The sequence below is a fragment of the Lottia gigantea genome (genome assembly GCF_000327385.1).
Source record: "Lottia gigantea unplaced genomic scaffold LOTGIsca_13, whole genome shotgun sequence".
NCBI lineage: Eukaryota > Metazoa > Mollusca > Gastropoda > Lottiidae > Lottia > Lottia gigantea.
The window spans coordinates 757994-778610 of NW_008707425.1; the positions used below are offsets into that span (position 1 = coordinate 757994).

General features: G+C 34.3%; 3 protein-coding genes across 3 annotated transcripts; all 3 read left to right on the forward strand.

Moving 5' to 3' along the window:
- Positions 1 to 2764: 2764 nt before the first annotated feature.
- On the forward strand, positions 2765 to 7162 carry LOTGIDRAFT_157114 (hypothetical protein; the record flags this gene model as incomplete). Its single annotated transcript, XM_009048889.1, has 4 exons — positions 2765 to 2789; positions 4561 to 5256; positions 5567 to 6226; positions 6906 to 7162. 4 exons carry the CDS (start codon positions 2765 to 2767, stop codon positions 7160 to 7162), a joined length of 1638 nt encoding a protein of 545 aa, XP_009047137.1.
- Positions 7163 to 8703: 1541 nt separating this feature from the next.
- On the forward strand, positions 8704 to 12316 carry LOTGIDRAFT_157115 (hypothetical protein; the record flags this gene model as incomplete). The annotated part of the gene is made up of 5 exons (XM_009048890.1): positions 8704 to 8810; positions 9973 to 10085; positions 10749 to 11012; positions 11477 to 11632; positions 12219 to 12316. The coding sequence occupies 5 exons, from the start codon at positions 8704 to 8706 to the stop codon at positions 12314 to 12316; spliced, it is 738 nt and encodes a 245-aa protein (XP_009047138.1).
- Positions 12317 to 16690: 4374 nt separating this feature from the next.
- LOTGIDRAFT_230532 (hypothetical protein) lies at positions 16691 to 20272 on the forward strand. The gene is made up of 7 exons (XM_009048891.1): positions 16691 to 16756; positions 17193 to 17309; positions 17512 to 17643; positions 18136 to 18274; positions 18856 to 19055; positions 19229 to 19461; positions 19958 to 20272. The coding sequence occupies exons 1-7, from the start codon at positions 16708 to 16710 to the stop codon at positions 20186 to 20188; spliced, it is 1101 nt and encodes a 366-aa protein (XP_009047139.1). The 5' UTR covers positions 16691 to 16707; the 3' UTR covers positions 20189 to 20272.
- Positions 20273 to 20617: the final 345 nt, after the last annotated feature.

The following is a 20617-nucleotide window of genomic DNA, read 5'->3' on the forward strand; positions in this document are numbered from 1 at the left end:
AGAAAGCACTCGTCATTTACCTGCTCTAATCTAGTACAAAAGTCCTGTGATTTTAATACACCAACACACGCGTGTTATTCTGGAAGCATCTAAAATTGATGTCTGCATCCCAAAATCAATATGAATCCCCCATATAAATACTTAACACATTGAAAGTCTTCACCTTAAATATATAATAATCTCACTGCATTTTGGAAGATGCACAGTACTTCACTAAGAGGCCCTATCTAATCTCAGATGTTTGTCACTGGTTAAGTTCCTGACTAAAAAATTAAACGGGAATCGTCATATCTAAAATTTATGAAACATAATTCAAATAAACTCATATAGCCTGATAGCAATCTCTGTAAATTCATAAATTTCAATAGCTCCGTGGGATTCAATAATTTTAAAATTCTTATAAGCACATGAAAAACGATATCATTATCAAAGCCATCTAAAAAAACGCATGAGACTCAATAACAAGGCAATGCATTCATGGGGACCAATAATAAGAATACCCTGTCTACCCCAAAACCCAATAAACCCATATACACAATAATTAGGCATCCGAACAAACCCATGAGAAACAACAACAAAGCAATGCTAATAAATCCATAGACACACAATAACAAGGCAATACCAATACACCCATGAGCAATTCCAATAAGCCCTTAGACATAATAACACAGCAATTCCAATAAATTTATAGACTCAATAACAAGGTAACCACAATAAATCCATAGACACAATAATGAGGCATCCGAACAAACCCATGAGAAACAACAACAAAGCAATGCTAATAAACCCATAGACACACAATAACAAGGCATTACATACATGAGACTCAATAATAAACTCAAATAAACCAATAGACACAACAGCAAAAAATTCTTAATAAGTAATTTTATGAAAGATATTTAAACAAAGGTCTTTTTGTTAGGCATCGGTCCCAAGAGATCGGTGATGGCTCTCACAAGTTCTTAATCTCAGATATGCTATAGTGATTTTGAAAAGGCGTATGATTTATCGGATGGGTAAACGAAAATATTAGCATAAATTGACACTAAGTTTATTAAAAATTAATAATTATCCGCGTTTGAGTACAGTGGCGTTTCTAATAATATTTGAAAAAAGACGGAGAAGGGGCAACAAAATTTTCCGGGAGGCATGATCCTTCCTGTCACCCGTAATAAACGCCACTGAATATTATAATGACGACTTCACTTGACACTCCAACTCACTATGGAAGAGACATAAAATTGAAAATGAAAGTGAAGTTTATAGTTTGTTAGGATTATACCATGCGATTTTTGTGCAGTTCTGGTCTTTCATATTTTCAAGACCAAAATCAACCCACGAAAATGGCAAACTGTGGCCTTTTACGTAGCGAATAAAAAAAGATAAATGTGACAGTTCAAAATCGATGTTCTATTATGGATGCTCCGAATTCCTCTAAGTCTAAAAACTCTTACTTATAAATATTATTAATACGCCACTATCATAGTACATGTATTAAAAGAATGTTATTTGTTCAAGGGGTTCCTTGTCTTTTAATGCGTAACAACACTAAAGACACGATTAGAATAGGAATAGGGAGTTGTGATTTAAATACGGGGACAAAATGTTTTGTGTTGCTAGTTTTGGAATGAAATTAAAGGTTTACGTTTTAGTTCCATACCCCGGTTGACTTATGAACGCTGACATCGTCGGCAATGAGGGCAATTATGTCAAGACAGCGACCTTGATTTCCAAATGTCAAGGTATCGTCAAAGGTTTTTGGTGGTTAATTTAGGCCTTGAATATGTAAACTGACCGTAGACGATTAAGAGGGTAAGTGGTCATCGCTGAAGCCTTAGACGCGAGTCTCTGTGTTACTGTTAGGGCCGCGGGTGCCGATCTTGGTGGTTGTAGCAAATATTCGGTATACATGCTTAACATATTGACGGTAAACTGTGAACAAATTACTGATAAACCTTGCTGAACAAGGTACCAAGGTGCAACTCAAACGGCCTACATAGATAATTCCTCTAGCGCTTTGCAACATATCACGGTGATGAATGGGAGCCATAGTTTGCCGGAACCATGCCAATATTGCCACGTGATAATAACTATTATCTCCCAAAGCTATAATATTATGGACTATATTCTGATTCTTATCACTGCAAATTGCCTGAAGAAGAGTTTCGCCCAAGAAAACACAATGAAATAACCAAACATTACGGGGACAGAATCAGCTGCCGAGGATTGCCGAATGGGTACGATTAACTATTTTCACGTCCACAGTTTGTAGTACAAAAGGCCATAGGTTAATGTCTCACTCAAAGAACTTTCAACATTAAATGGACATGTAAAATATCGTGTTCAACTACTAGCTCTGTGCGAGACCCCATGGCTTTATATTATCAACGGCCATATACCACCATCATGATCTGCGAAAATTCTTGATGTTTCTTTAGTGTTTATGAATAATAAAACACAACACAAAGCAACCTAACCAGAACGGAATGGCATTCCATCTGTATAAAATTTGTAATAATTAAAAACTTTATGTAACTTGATCGATAAAATGAAAACAGCCCTGTTATCTTTAATATAATAGCTTGTCTATACGAGTAGTTAATGTTCAAATAGTTGCCTGTGACGTTAGTTACCGGTAGCGGACGTTAACTTGGCATCTACCAACCAACCAGTGTTACAGACAGCCTGTGATACTAGTTAACTGGAATCAGACGTTAACTTGTCATCTACCAACTAACGGAAGTTTTTTGACAGGTTACCAAACATGTGGCAGTATTTTTTATTTCTAGGTAAGACATTTGGTATTTATTGAATACTTGTAGTTGTAGATTCATTTTAGACTTTTACTTATTCGTTGTGAACTATGAATTTCATAGTGTTAAAAGGTGATATGTCATAGAGCGAGAAAGGGTTGTTTAACTCTCCAAATGCCAAATTGATTGAATTTATCATACATGTCAAAACGACCAAGCATTTCCAGCAGAATCCAAACATAGAAGATTTCAGACACTAATAATGACATTGGTTCAGTACATTCAAGATTGGTACTGCATTACCAACAAATGCTAAAACACATTCACAGAGACACGGACAAACGGCACTTTAGTTTAAAATATGATTAAAGATTAAATGAAGCGATTGGTTGCCGTATTTTTACAGTGGCCAATATTCGTTGCGAGGAATTCGTCATTTGTGACTGTAAAGGCCATGGTTGATCATTTTCGGAGGTTGATTTGACCTTGAATATATGTTATCAGTCTTCAGAAGTTCTGGACGATAATCGTATAATTCCTTCAACTTAATTCAATACCAAATTAAGAATTTCACTTTTCTATCAATACTTTATACTCTGGGTACTCGGGTACTCGAAAGTTGTCTGTCTTGTTGATAAGGTCCAATAGGTAATACGGCAAGTAATTTTGATACGCTGACATGGGGGAGGGTGCATACATTGACGTCACCCATGTCGATCCGTCCGTCCGACCGTTTAGAATTGCTCGTAAAGTCACCGTAAACACTCTAGGGTGCACAATTCCTGATGGTTTTTGACGAAACTTGGTGTGAGTGTTTGTTATCAACCAGAAAAATCGAAAAATATTTATTTTGAGTTATTGCCCTCGTTCTTGAAAATGCGTTTAATATTTAGCTCGTAAACACTCTAGAAGGCACAATTCTTGACGGATTTTGTCGAAAGATTTGGTGTGAGTGTTTGTAGGTAATTACTCAAGGATAAACCCTATTGAAAATCAGAAGAATCCAAGAATATTTAGCATGGGTTATTGCCCTTATTCTTGAAAACGCGTTCAATTTAACTCACAAACACTCCAGAAGACACAATTCGTTACAGATTTTGACGACACTGTGAGTGTTTATCACCCAAGGCTGAAACCTATTAAAAATCAGAAAAATCGAAAAATATTTAATATATATTGGATTTGTTTTTGAAAACGCGTTAATATTAGCCCGTAAACACTATTGTAGGAACAATTCTTGACAGACTTGGTGTGAGTTGATCACCCAAGGATGAACCTCATTGAACATAGGAGAATTTAAAGATATTCAGTATGAGTTATTGCCCTTGTGTTTGAAAACGCTACCCTGTGAACCCTGAGTTTAAATGAATTATAATGTCATATACCCTGAACTCCAAGTAATAAAAGTAAAAGTGTATGACCTTAAAGTTGTATGACGTCGCTTAGGAACGGTCAGTATACCGGCTGCTCGGGTACATATTGCGTTAATGTTTTGCAGGTAAACCGGTCCATAGGGTTGAAAGGGTTAAATTTTTAGCTCGTAAACACTAAAAAGCATGATTCTTGTCTGATTTCTACAAAACTTGGTAATGTTATTTAGTATCAATTCATACTGGTGATTGTTACTGTACTATCAAATATTTTAATTCAAAATCAGCTGCCAGTGGGCGTATATTACCTTTCTAGGCAGTCTATCTTTAGAATATTGATAAAAACTAGGATGCAAATGGCAAAAATACAAAATACTATAACTGATGATTGGCGATCGCAATTGATACAAAATGTGATTCTTTTCTTCAATTTTCAGTTATTGGTTGTAAGATGACTGATGCAATGAATAAACCAAAATATTTGTGGCCATTGAGCGGATTGTCGAACGATTTAGAGGTCATGACCGATCAAAATAATAGTTCACTATCTGACTGTTTTCCCACTGGACCAGGACATCCGGATTTGAACTATACCTCATTATATTTTGATGGAACTCAATATCTTGATGTCAGGATACCGTCCGACCCAAATATTACAGACTCAGATATAGCTTTTACCCTCTTCTTCAAAACAGAAACTAATAAGGGTGTATTATTTCATTATGAAGCAGATTACCAAACCACTGTCCAAGGTATATTGACTATGCACGCAGAAGTAATAGCGGGGAATGTAACGGCAACTATGAAAGTAACCGAAAATTGTTCGTTGACGTCCATTTGCGGTTCCCCGAACTCTGTATTAAACGTTACACTAAACTCATGGACGATGGTAGTGTTAGTATATAATTTCAATGACAGCAGGTTATCGCTCTATGTGAACAACAAGACACAAATAATTTCCATAAACCACTTAAAGAGTTGTTCTTTAATTACCCCTGGAAGACTCACATTTGGTGGGAGTAAATACATAGGATCAATGACAGGCGCTGCCTTGTATAATTCAGACTCGGGATTTGATGAACAGGATCTTCTCAAAAATGCTTTAAAGAGTAACTGGTCATGGAATCCACCAGGTTAGTTATAGTTATTAGAAAAAACACTCAGTAAGTAATAGTATTGTATTTAAGGAATTATCATTGTTTTGTATTTACAATCATTGGAGTAATTGTAACCATTATTGCCACTGTATAATCATAACCATCAATGTATAATCATTATCATTAGAAATGTATAATCATTATCATCAATGTATAATCATAACAAATGTGCAATCATTGTTATCAATGTATACTCATTGCCATCAACATAATCATTGTAATCAATGTAAAATCATGGAATCGATGTTAAAATCATTACAAATGAATTTAATTTTCTTTACTCCAGATCCACCATGCTTTTTATCATCACATGTTTGGACAATGGATAACAAAGGATTTACAAAGGATATGAAAACCTTCAAAAAAAATGAGCACAAATGCCTACGATTTGGAGACGAGCATCCAAATTTACCAAATAATGCCATACTCATGGATGGTTCGTCTTTATCTGTATTGCGCCTAGAGATTAATGGTGAGGAGTTGGATTCCAACTTTACTTTGGTTATAAATATCTATGTACAGAAACCAACTTCAGGTTCTCTTCTAAATATTACCGATAGATATGAGCAGAAACTCTTTGATTTAAGCATAGGCGAAAATTTTATAGTTCTGCGGGCATTTCTTATAAACGGTACTGAATGTGGATTCATTTCGACAGCAAATATGTTTAATACCAGTACATGGTACTTGGTTGGAATAAGGAGAGATATTTCCAATGGTACGATGGCAATTGTTATCAATAATGACATCATTAACAGTGCATTCGATTCGTGTGGCATGTTTAATCAAAGTGGAATGTCATTTGTGGAGATTGGCAGTTGGGACACAAATACTCCTGGATACAGAGGTTTTATCAGATGTTTGGTCATGTTCAGTATTGTTGATTCTAATATCATCTTCTCTAACCACGATACCTGTCTCAACGAAGCTGATAATGTCTCATCGGGTGAGTATTTCATCGACATTTTTATGACGTGCATCAGAACCACAGTTAAGAATATTAATTGTTTAATAAATGTTTAATTTACGAGCACCCTGCGTCGGACTTTATCTCTGAAAAGTGCTCTGTTCATCTAAAATATAGTATTACTATCAGATAACTATTTAGACGACTATATCTAGGTAACTCTGTAGGAAATATTGCCGTTAATAATATGAATAAAAACCTTAATGCAATATTCGTACGAAGTGATGTCAATTAAGTCGGAGCTTATTAACAGTATAAAACATCCTATCATACTGATCTGGACCATCGACATCCAATTGAAATGTAACAACAGGGCCTGTTACCGAAATGATTGTGGTATTGTACTTCATTATTACCTCAATGCGGGTTGTTACCATACCACGGTCCTTGTCTTGGGCTTCTTTCCACATTTAACACGTTAAGGGATGTCGTGGATGTTTCAATTAAAGGAGCTGTGAGCTACTACCACATATACAATAAGAATGGGGAATTTCTTTTTGTCCGAAACACAGTAACAATCTGATAATTAGTGGGACACGATAGCTTGGTGTTCGAAAGGATTGTGGTCCTATTTCCCATACCGTATCCATTGAATTCATGGATCTATATAAATAGCAAAGATCAGTGATAAAATCTAATTACTTTCTTCACATTACAGATTTAAAGAACAAATGCACCATGCAATTGCCAAGAAGAAGAAAGTACGATTTATTAAAATCGGACATGATCATCTCAAGCAGTTTGGCACCATTGGCTGTTTATGATTCTACACCTCAAGTAAAATGTGCTTATTATTGTTTCCGACACCGGTATTGCCGATCTTTCACTTTTTTTAACAATAGATGTTCGATGTACGATCTAGTGACATTGGCTGGTTTAGCAGAGGCTCCTGGAGCCACTTATTACGCAATCTAATTAAAGTTAGATTATAATTTAATTTCTTAATTATTTTATTTTTTTTTTTGTCTCTATTATAATCTAACGAGATTGATACCATGGTCGCGTACTGGTAACACTACAAGCTAATTATAGCAGCCAATCACGCGAAACACTCCCGCCAATCAAAATCACTTTTACAAGCGAGTAGTCTCGTACCTCATTTGTCATATCTCTGTACTTTCGGTTATGCTATCTCATAATTCATATAACCTTGGTTTAAATCCTTTTAGATTGTAGTGGAAACCGAAAACAAAAAATAACAAACAATCAGTAACATTAACAGGTACTATACTGCTTGTCATTAGATCAGAAGAAAACCCAGAATTCAGGCCCTTTGTCCCAATTTCTCTATTAAGTTTCACCCCTAGACCTGTACATTTTTGTTTTACTTGTTATAATTTTTCACATCATTGTTAGTGTTATTTATCACCTAAATATATTTTTTTTGCATTTTTCATCATAACTTTCATCTTACTTTATATATCCCCAAACCCAGTTGTTATTTGCATAATTTGATCCCCACATTTTCACGCTAGCATATACAGTTTCCTCCTGTTACATCCGCTGTACATTCCCTTCTAACCCCAAGTTATTTTCATTATGCTCCCCAACTACAACAACCACTGGCAAGAAGCCAGACATAGAAACACTAATCGTCAACCAAACCAACATCACGTACCCTACAATGGCCGTGTCTTCCATCGCCCTCTACCACCTACCAATTGCCGACCACCAACCAACCCATCCAGCTATATCCCACCCCATCGCCGACCTACCTACAACACCTACCAATCAAGAGGTAACCACCGACCTGACCAACAACAGAAACGAATACCAGCCCACCGACGCTTTGCCTTCTTTGCCATAGTAGATATTGGTATAGAGAAATTAGTGACAACTGGCTTTCAGCTTTATAACATTCAAGTATCTTACATATTAAAAACTTGGTATAACCTATCAGTTTCATTACAAAAGTTTTGTGACTTTACCAAGCTGAATTGGTGGCATCAACTTTTTGCAATCGTGTTTCATTATGCCAAGAGACAGAATTCACAACGTTTTGACAATTTTTGATATCCTATTGACATCACGATCTGAACACAATCTGCACCCACTATCTCGTGAATTGTGAATGTTGTATATATACAGTCCTACATCTTGTCCAATTGTATTTGAGTGTAACTTGTACAAACCAACACATTTGAGATTTGAAAAAAAAAATTTCAGATGATTCTTACATTATAATTCATAATCATATCCAAAATATTTCTGTACACATTTATAATTGTTAATAAAATGACAAAAAAGCACGATAGCTACATGCTGATATAAAACAATGGAAGAAAGAGCAGATATATGCTCGATCCTAAAAATTCAAAGAAAATATGTTCTGGAGTTAAAGTCCAATATTTATAGTCAATGAATTTTTTTTTAAAAAATTGACTGTATAAAGAAGAGAAAAAGGTGGCTGTACTAAAACTGATAATTCACAAATATTGAAATGTAAACAGCTTAGCATGGGGAGGACTCATATTCCTCATATTCCGACACTTACTCTTATACAGTTAGCAATTTCACAAACTTACTTATTTTTAAGAACGATCGCCGGAGACAATTTTGTAAGGTAGGTAAGCAGAAAAAATGAAGATATTACTGACACTGGCATGTTGATCCTGAAATGCCAGCCAAACAATTTGTAGTATTCCTACAAATACATGATGATTATGGGGGAATTTTCTTATGATAAATACCGATATTGTCTTCAAAGCTATGTTTTACCAATATTTACAAGCATACCTTCAAACGCATTAGATTTTCTGGCTTCTATATCATTATCGCTAAGCTGTTTGCTTTTTTCTATTCCAATAGGTCATCCTTGTATGTGAAAACACAGTGCAAAATACACCTCGAATTCATCGACTTAGTCTGGCCACCCATTCACAAAAAGTTTACCGAAAACACTAGAATAATCCTTCGTTACAAAATACTTCGCTGATAGCTCCAATCCATGCTTTAAGTTGTCTTTTCCCGAGAGGAAATCGGAAAAAAACTTGATACTACCACCTTTTTGAAACTGATATATTTGTTGCCTAACTTCACTTTAAGAGATATATATATTGCATGATCTTGGCCAGCGATAATATAACAAAGATGGTTCTGGATGAGTTTATTTGATGCTCTGGTGTCATTGATAAGAGACTAACTTTATGAAATAATTGTGGGTTATAAGTACTTTAATATGTAATATTATTCATGGTCAAACGTTGATATAAGAAGTTTTAACCCTTTGACCTGAAAGATAGGTAAAATGTAGAATGCATTTTAGCAGACACATAATGATTGTGAACAGACGTCTGTTGCCGTTAAAGGCCTATTATTTCTTTAATTATGGAGGTAATGTGATATTTACTTATATATTTACAATGACTTAATCCATAGCTGAATCTTAATAGGGTAATTGTCAGACAAATTCTGAGACTTTCAGGGATTGAAACTTACAAATTGTTATATTTACACCTTACAGACTACTAGTACCATTTTAAGTCATTATTTTATGATCGGCAAAATTCGATTAGTGCTGCGAAAGTAAGAGATCAGTAACTCAGGAAAGAGTAAGCAATTATTTTAATTTCATCGTCATTGTACACCATCTTACACTTATTCTGAATTTCAGCTGCCGGTTCCCTTCTTCCCTTGATTATGGTTCATTTAAAGTATCTTGGAATGACAACTCTTGAAGCCGGATTTATAAATGGTGTAACACAAATCTGTAGTTTCCTATTCAGGCCTTTTGTGGGGGCATTAGCAGATAAATATAGTAGATATAAAACGTTATTGTTACTAACCCTTCTTCTTTTCGGCTGTGGATATTTTTCATTTATGTTCATACCTGCGAGAAGTCAGTCAAAACATAATCACCACGTATCTGCGTGTGATGTAAATTTGTCACAAAAATTTAATTCCACAAACTATGAATTGAATAAAACTACAAAAGTGATTCTTCAAAAGAATATCACCAACTGTGACTATACATTGATCAACGTCAACAATGGAACCACCCCTGATCTAGTTACTTCGTGGACCGTTGATTGGACTGCTGGGATTACTTTTTGTATGTTCTTTATTGCTAAAGTTTCGTATTCCTGCCACCAGACAATTTTAGACACCATAACATACTTTATAATTCATCCTAAGCGACATTTATACAGTAAGCAACGACTATGGGGCACTGTTGGAACTCTTATTTCAGTGAGTAGTATTGTATACGTAGTGGATATTTACTATAATGGTATATTTTATGTGTTTCTTGGATTTACTCTTCTGACATTCCTAGTAGGACTTCCTATTGAGGTAAATGTGGCCAATGAATCAAATGTTCGATTCTATTCAACTCTTAAAAATCAAATGTGCAGTGTACATCTTATGTTTTTCTACTTAAAAATCCTTTACTTCGGGATGTGTCTTGGATCGATGATGAATTTTTTGTTCTGGTATTTGAAAGATATTGGAATTCATGAATCTTTCTTGGCCATAATAATTCTTATAAATTGTGTCTCGTCAGTCTGTGTTCATCAGTTTACACCAAAGCTATTAAAACTATGCGGACCCGACGTATGCATTAACTTCGGCCTCGGAGCCTATGTTTTACGTTTTGTCGGCCATTCGTTTATAAACTCAAAGTGGTATATTATACCATTAGAACTGTTGCATGGAGTGACTTATTCATTACTGTGGTCATCTATCTCTTCTAAAGTGAATTTAATATCACCAACTGGAAGTCATGGTACCTTTCAAGGTATTACTGGGGCTATTTACAACGATTTGGGTAAGCTTATTATTGAACTTGTCCTGATCTTTTCGATTGATGAAACACTGAAATTACCGGAATACTTGATACTCGAAGCTCCATACCAAAATTCGGAATAAATACAAAGCAGCCTACGTTCAGGGTTTGTTTTTATATCACTGGTAAAAAACTTATTTACGGAAATAGAAAGTAACTGTTTTTGCATTCTTGCTGAACAAAGCCCAATAACATAGAAATTGTTCTGGATAGTAGGACGGAAGAAAGGGTTGGATGTTCTTCTATGACTATTTTATCCTGACATTGCAAAATACAGACGATGTAGGTGGATTCAAATTACATTTTCAGATCAAGGCTGTCGATCGTCCTCGATGGTTGTTACATTCTGTCACGTCATCATTAGGCGAGTAAACGGGATAGCCCGAGAGGACAGAAATCATAAAGGAACTGGAGTACCAACTTTAAAAAAAACTTAATTTTTGTAGGTCGCGGATTTGGTGCTATATTAACTGGAAGTCTATTCCAGATATATGATGCCAGATGGGTATGGAGGTCATATTCTGCATCCTGTTTAATTTTACTGATAATATTCAATATAACTGATCGAGTTTGGCCTATGCAAGAAAGTTATAGTACGAAAGGTATGCCTATTTTAAACATATTTGAAGTAATTCAACCTACCCAACATAATATTTTCACCACTACAACCGTCACAATCAACATAAAATAGCTAGTACGCTCCTTTAATCTTACATGATAGAAGAATACCCACGGAACGACGATATTGAAATCAAACGATAGGAACTTCCTTGTTAATAATCTTCAATTGTGTCACAGACACAGAAAATTTACATGGATTTCGTCGAATATAAATCCAATGTTTCACTGATTTCTAGATTACATATTAGATTTTCAACTTCTTAATGAAGTATCAGGTCGGTTTAAGCCTGTTTATGTGGGAGACAACGAATTCGTCCTTTAACTGGCTTTTGTGCATACAAAATATAGATTATGAAGGAGGGCAACCGTCGTTCACTGTATGATCAAAATCTTGATAATTTTAAGTGTTTGGCACCCGTTCTTCAACTGTTCTGTGGCACTGACATCCTGATATAAAAACAACTATCATTGTTAGCTATCAAATCCTATATGAATTGCACAGTTATTTCAGTTTACTCTTCATAGACCAAGCTGAATTTTTAATGAAATCTCGAACTTTTATTTCAGAGGAAGTGGTGAAAGATTCGGAGGCAACAGAAAATATGCTTGAAAGACCTACAGTCGTCAAACATGGAGAATTAACAACCAACAGCGAAACTTTGTAATCTGTAAATAATTTTTAGCATTGTTCGTGATTAAATCAGATGGAGAAAATCTTTTGGTACCGACAAAATCACTAAGCTAGACGCTTCCGATAATACGACAAACCATGAATTGAATTGTCAAGTCAATTGTCCGCGAAAGCAAAACGGAGACGAACTTCCTGTCTATTACTTAGAAGTATATTGCAATACAGATATCTATGGTAGTGGTAACGTATCAAAATAAAACAAATTCTACCTATATAATAATTACTTTAATAATTACTTTATTCGCACACTCAGTGCACATACAAAACAAATTATACAAAAAAACAAATTATACAAAAATTCAATTTAAACTATTAAACATGCAATGATACACATAAAAAATTCATAATTTCATCAATATCTTCAATATCGCAACTATTTTGCGAGAATAACAAAGATTCTTTGTACAATAAAAAATATTTAATAGTACTTGCCGTCATTTTATCATTGGTATTGGTGTATATATTAAAATCCATTTCATCAACCATGCCTGATAATTGTCCACATGATAATTTACAAATATTATATTTACAAATGTTGTACCTATGGCATATATAATTCAAACTATCGCAGATAGGAGATTGACTGCCATGTCAGGCTAATTTTGAACAAATATTAGTGCATACATTTTTGCTAGTTATTATTCCATGTGTAAATTTTAAAAAACGTTTATGTAATTGGGCTTCAATTGAAAAGTCATTACAGATTAGATTTAAAAAAACACAATGGGTTCGATTGGGAAGTTGCCATATCCTAACAGCTTTGCGCCAAGAGCAGAAAAATTGTTGAATATTTTTGCTGGAATAATCCCACAGCTGACACTCGTAGAGTGGCATACAATATGTCTTAAAGAGTTTATATTCTATTAATGAATGTACAAATTTAAAATTCCTAAGTGTAATATTTACTTGTGTATTAAAATTATTTAAACACTGTTCCATCATCTCTTTCTTAAAATCGTTGGAGAGTGGATTTCCTTGGTGACATTCTGATTGAACCTGTTCTATAATATGTACACCGACTCAACGTCCAATAAATTTTTCAGTAGAATTACAAATTAAGTAGAAGGCCAAATCTAATCAAGAGAGAGATTACATTGTTGGCATGAATGAGTAGATTGTGTGTAGGTTGTTCATGAAATGTGAAAAAAATCTGTAACTCTTTCTGTAGGGGATTGTTAGGAAGAAGTGGCGATGAAGCCCCAAAATTGTTAAATCTATAATCTTTCTTCTACATTAAATGACAAACAGGGTAATTATTTACTTAACCAATTTCCAGATGCCATTATTTATGATATTTGACCGATTTCACGACATAAATAGTAATAAATATCGGACCAGACAGTAAGTTGCATAGCTGAAGTCTTACTGGTCTAGTAAATATACCTTTGAGACGATCATACTTTAACAGTAAAACTGCTTTATTTAGTTACTATCAGTTGTGGGATGTGTTATTACAAATGAAGAACAATCTCTAAACTTGATAAAATGCATCGTCACACGTCACACAAGAGCATGAATACAAATTATATTTACCCTACAGATAACATTTTAACTGACAAAAATCATTACCAAGTAGAATCTAGGGCACACTAACTAATGCATGTCGAATTTCCGTTTTAGACATTATAAACACATATCACCTATGTAAAATGCAATATGAACTATTTTGTTGGATGGTGTCCAGACTCCGTCATAGTTACAGCGCACTTTATACATGCTTTACAAGACATGATTCGCTTGAACAAGAGTCCACTACTATTAGTAAAACATGACAATTGGCTATTAGAAGTCACTTTAGTGTACATGGATATCATTATTTTAAGGTGTAAAGCTACAAGAACTTATTCCATAATTGATCTAAATTCCATGTAAAAGTTAACTATACCGATGTAACCACAATACTGCTTTGTTTAATGGAATGGAATGACTTAAAAATGATGATAATATTGATCGCTAATGTCAGCCATACTCCACGAGTTTAATGCTGATTTTGAGAAATGACAGTGATGAACAACCATGTAACGGTAAGGTGATGGTTCTAACACCTCTATGAAGTATCGGGACTATGTTGCAATTATCATCAGAAATACTCTAGACCTTCACGACGTGTTTACCTTGTGTCTCTCAACCAGGTCCATGGTCCACTGATGTAAACGCAATGAAATGAATTGGAAATGATTATCATATTGATCACATTATAAAATATGCCGAGCAAATGTTAAATGGAAAGTGAACAAGATTAAGTGATCTTTCATGAGTATTACTACCCAGTTATATATGGGACAGATAATCTGGGAAAATTCAATGCCAAAAGATTTTGCCCGGGACCAACTGGTAGAAAGGATCTTTGTGCATCTAAGTTACCTTTGCCAAAAATGGTTGTTTCCTTCTTTTCCAGCTGGTTAGAGTCAAAGGAGAATACGTAATAAACGTTCAATAGTGTTTATCCAGTGAACTAGTTCTAATACAGATGTTATTTATGACTTACATACCTCCGTAATAATTCATATAAAATCACTTGAATCTTTCGTATATTTATTATTGCTAGATCAAAGTATTATAGTTAACAGAGTATATATTAGTGGTTCGAATTAGTTATATATAGGAAAACAATTCAACAAAATTATTTAGCAAAAATAAACTGAAGTAAATGAGAGTTTTACCTTTTTAGCAGGGTTACAAGTTTCTCGAAGCAAATTTTGGCAATAATCTAAAACATAAAGTTGCAGTAACAACATCCCTCTGACACCCACAAGCCCCCCTCCCCACACAATGAAGTCGTGAAAGTTTTAATCTGTCAAGTCACTCATAATTTTTAATAAGTGTGTTTTAAGAATACACCATTAGCAATACTTTTCAAAGGGATTTCTTTTACCTTGTCTTGAAGAACGAAAATATCATCGTCGAAAAAGTTATATATTGTTAGTAATGTAATAACATTGTGTTTAGTTATTAATTCCTCAATGCTTTATTTTCAGTTATACATTTTAACTAGGCCTAATGAATCTACAGAAATCTCATTTAACAAAAAAGTATATATAGTCTATATTACAGAAAATGTTGACTTTTGGAGAATATTGACCCAGTAAAGACAAACACAAAAGTGTAACTATATCACATTTGGATGGTAAGTTTCATCAGACTTTTATAAATTCTATTTTCAGGTTAGATTCCGCCTTGAAAATCATGACGCCCTGATCTATGTTCGCTTTGGGTCCGTTTGCTATACAATAGTTTTTGACAAAAGGTTTAAATATGTGTTTAACTGTAAAACTTAATCACTTAAAAATCTAAAAAAAGAACTGTCTGCACTTATGGGAATCGAATTTTTTTGTCTTGTTACCATTACCATTATGAGAAACTTGACAAGAACAAGTAAATTGTTAACAAGAAATCTTTGAATACATTTCTCGTTATATAACATACTTGGTACATCATGGGTAATGAAATTTAAAATGAAGTAATCGATTGTTTTAGTCAAATTAACATTTACTGTTTTTATGATGAGTAATCTAATCATGGTTATGCACGATAAGGAACAACAATGAGTGGTTAGAAATTTCTTAAATTCATTGTTTAGATATAATTATATTGTAACATAATCAAATTTTAATCCGTTATGTGACCAGAGAAAACTGTATCAATCATGTATGATTGTCGACATATCAGATTTTTTTTAGAAATATATAGTTCAGAAGTGAAACACTTTGAATAAACTTTTTGGAAACCGACTTTAAATACTGGGGGCCTTTGCATTAGAAACATATCACAATAATAAATACAGTTGAATTCCTTCTACGATTTATTTTTACCAATCGTACTTAAGTCTCAGAAATGGGAATTTTTTAAGTAAGCCAATCAGTAATAGGGTTCACAGCTCATCGTCGAAATTTAAGCCTTCAAACCCATATGTCCAGAATTATCCGCTTTTGAATGTTAAAATGATAAGATACTCTGTGATATATACAAAAGAAATTTTTATAAATAGTGTTACATTTCTAATACTTGTGAATACTATTTACATATATTCAAGACCCAAATCAACCCCCCAAAATGGCGCAACTGTCCCTTTAATTTGAGCATCTAAATTTTCTGACTTACTGACAAAAAATCGCTGTCCCGTTAAAAAATAAGACAAATGATACAATATCTGAAGTCGAATTGGTAAATCAAGTCAGTACACTTCAATCATAAGAGTGTTGTACATCACTTTGAAAGTAATAAATTTCACTGACATAACACCAAAAGAGGCACTTTTATTTGAAGTAATTTATTGATATTGTAAATAATATTAAAACAGTACCCTATATAAAAGAGTACCAAGAGTTTTCAATTAAGGAGAGAATAAAGATACTTCACAGTAAGATGCTTGCAAGGTGTGTTACAATCTTCGCTGTCGTTGGATTCGCATTCGGTAAGTATGGTTCTCGATATTTGTGTTAACAACCCAAGGATATCACCGACACTTAACGCAGTTTAAAACACAGTTCGAAAAACTTTGAGATAAGACGCGAGCAATATTTATTTAGAGCTTATTTGAGGTCAAAAGAGATCCATTATTCCAGCTGACCAAGCAGTTGACCCTTTTCCATGTTGACGGCACTTTTAAGCAGTATGAAACTCAATTTGAAAAGGAAATGATTAAGAGAGACGGAATCGTGGTGAATAATTTTATTGTTAATTATTGTTTTGGTCGGAAGAGGTCTTCCTGGTCTGAAGAGAACTATTATTCCAGCTGACCTTTCTAGAAAATACGGGAACAGCATCTCCCAAGAGACCAGTTGATACACGCTACATTCTGTTCCCTTCGAATAAATGTTGATGTTCTAATACTTTATTTTAATTTGTAGGATCTACCTCTTGTGTTGGCCGATGCAACGATCCAGTCGACCAGTCTCTGCCATGTCAATGTAATTCTGCTTGTACAAATTTTGGAGATTGCTGTTCCGATTATGACGCTGTATGCCGTAAGTATTCTACTAGTTTACGAAAAGGGATCCAAGTTTAACTGGAAAATTGGTCAATTTGGACACATCTCAACAATTGCAAGTATTGGGTGTTCTATTTTGGAAAATGTAGCATCTTAATCTCCATGCTCTTTAAATTCAACGCAAATCATACAATCACCACGTTAAAATATTGTTCAATCATTGATTATTTATATTTTAGTTGGACAATCAGATAGTTCCTGTGCTGGACGATGTGGAAGTAATTTAGATAGTAGTAAACCATGTCAATGTAACTCACAATGTAAACAGTTCAATGATTGCTGTAACGATTACGATTCTCTATGTGGTGGTGGTAAGAAATTTACTTTACAAAATGGATTGTTCTCGACGGTCTCATTAGGTGAAAGAAGGTAGCATTTTGTCAGTCTAATTAAAATTTCCTGATCATTTTTTTTATTAGCTTTAATTTTAATATATAGGGACTTCAGTTTTGGTGTAAAACGGGCCTTTTGAACATTTTACATAACCCTGCTTAACCAATCAATTTCTGCCCTCACCAGCGCTGGTATTTTGTAGGAGAGTAAAGGAATTTGATTGGTTAAATAGGGGTAATTTAATTTTGATTAGAGTGGCATTTTTAAACCATCGTGGATTACGAACAGTTTCGCTCTTCTATTGCATCTTGGCGTCACATCAGAACCAAATTGTTGAAGTTGTTTAAGTATTTTTTTTTTACATTTTCTTGGGAATTCTTCGTCATATCACTGCTTTACAACTCGTTTGGTATCTTACCTGCTAACCCGAGTGTCTGGAGCTTTTGAATAAGATCATGTTATCTCTGCAGGTACGGGATCTGGAGATCTAACGACTTTAATGGAAGATTTGTGGGCCAGTGACGTCAATAGATACCCTGAAAGTGAATACACCCTCAATATCCAAACCAAAGTGACGGACTCTAACAGAGTAGATCAAGCAAGCCAAAGGTATATTCTTATTTAACTCAGGCTTGTCAAATGATTTTTGACTTTTTTAGGTTTTACTTTAAATGACCGTTTGAAAAGGCCAATCCTGACAAATTACCCTAAATGCACACGATATGACATAAAAATGAAAGATCAAATTAAAGAAAGAATGAAAGCTCCATTGACAAGTCGAGCTGATTAAAGATTCTTTTCATGACAGTTACTTTTGGAACTGTTGATCAACTTTCCAATACTATACATGTGTACCTAGGACTTCAAGTGTTAGAGCAAGGCATTTCAAACTTTTTGGGGGGTAATAAGGCGCTGAATTGTAGATATTTTTTGGGCAATTATAATTGAAGTCGTTCTATTCAGTTAGTCTATATATTCTCCGACATAAAAAGGTTTCAAGATAAACCTAAGAGAAAATCACAAAATTGTAAGAATTTATTGGCAGAACGGGGGTATTACAATCGATCAAGGATAAAGAAAGGGGTAATATGAAGAAAAAAAGGATGAAAACCCCTGCGTTACTGCTAAGTAGGGGAATGCACTGCAGGGAATTATTGGAAAATATTTTTTTTAAATTATTTTCTTTACAGATTATTTCAAAGTGTTAATGAAGCTATGTTTGCTCTGCCAACTTACGCCACGTTTATTACATTACTGGACAACTATAATATTAATGTAGGACAGCAAGACAGTATCCTCCAAACAGAATGGCAAGAGATAAACGCTTTCTTGGATGCCATACTGGAAACATCAGTGATGCAAAAAGCTTACAACTTTTTACATACAAATGGCAAGTATTCACTTTGGAATTCTGGTGAAATTGACTGTGTGTCAGTTGTGACTAAATTGTTTCGGAAATGGTCGTTTATTGCTATTCTTATGAATGGGGGGGAGGGTATGGAAACAGGAATTGTAATGGTATCAGCATGTTCAATTTCAGTTGGTGTTCAATTTATTTATTAGGTTATGTTCCTCATAACGATGCTCAATGGAGAGAAACACTAACAGAAATGTGGTTCAATCTGTATCCAAGATCCAGCAAAAACCAACATATTCTAGATAGTTCTGGTTTTGAGCATATTTTGGTTGGAGAATTGAAGTCATCGTCTGTTGGCGGTTTCCACAACTGGATTCAGTTCTATCTTGAAGAGAAACCAGGTCGATTAGATTATACAGGTTGGGTATCACAAGGAGAGGTCAGTAAATTATATTTTCAATATTTCCATTTTGTTTCAAAAAGCTGTCAATACCTACACAGGTTTACGATAGTCATTCGTGGATACAATCACATTCAAATTGGAAAACAACAATTTGGTATTTCAACAAATACGCCAATAGTTATAAATAATAGGTTCTGAGTTAAACGGTTGGAGTTTTTCAAATTTTGTGATTTTGATTTGGTCTATTCTCGTGAATCTGGGCAACTGAAAATTAGGATTTAAATTAGTGCTTCTCGACCTTTAGGATCCAATTTCCCCTCGAGAAATATTTTCCGCCATTCACCCGTAGCGCTCTAAAACTAAAAACTGTACTATGCTAATCCTCAATTCACTCCTCATTCAAAAGTTCAACCTCAGAATTTTGAATTTAACCCTGCGGGTGCATATGGACTCTGTTTGAGAATCACTGATTGAAATAATCATACATACATACTTATATAAAATAATAAAAAAAATTGAATCTATTTTTCAGCCGAGAACATTCGGTAGTCAGTTTAGATGGAATGCTATATGGAAAGGCCTTGGTTCGTTCTTCGTTGGTGTATCACCAGAATTCGACATAGCTGTATATTCTGTTTGTGCACTGGTACATACAGGAAAGAGATGTTCATTTACATTAAACGGTTCAGCTGTTTCAATTCAGACGTATGATATAGGACACAAGGCAGGCTTACAACTTGCAACTGCTTACCCTATTGCTTAAAATCTTGATATTTTTTTTACCTCAAATACCAAAATGACTGTCAATGATTGTTATTATTATGTCATTAAATGGATACTAGTAGTTTTTTACTTATTTATAAATATATTTTATTACCGTGAAATCCAAAATGGCATCTGTCCTCCATTACAGAATAATGTTTTTTGTAAAATGACCTCCAATAAATTAATTTATGATTTGGGATTAGGCAATTTTTTCTCTTAAAATCATCCTTGTAGTGTGATTTACTTAACTAATATTTTCTTCATCACATATATTTTGCTAGCTAGTGCGAAACATCTGCCTCTATTTCCAGTCTCTGGTATCTATTTTGAAAGTTGTCTGGTGGTGGACTCCAGTCGATAACTGTCAAAATAGCCATTAGAGGCTGGAGTAGAGCTTCTTCAGATAAATATATCTGCTCTGTACCAA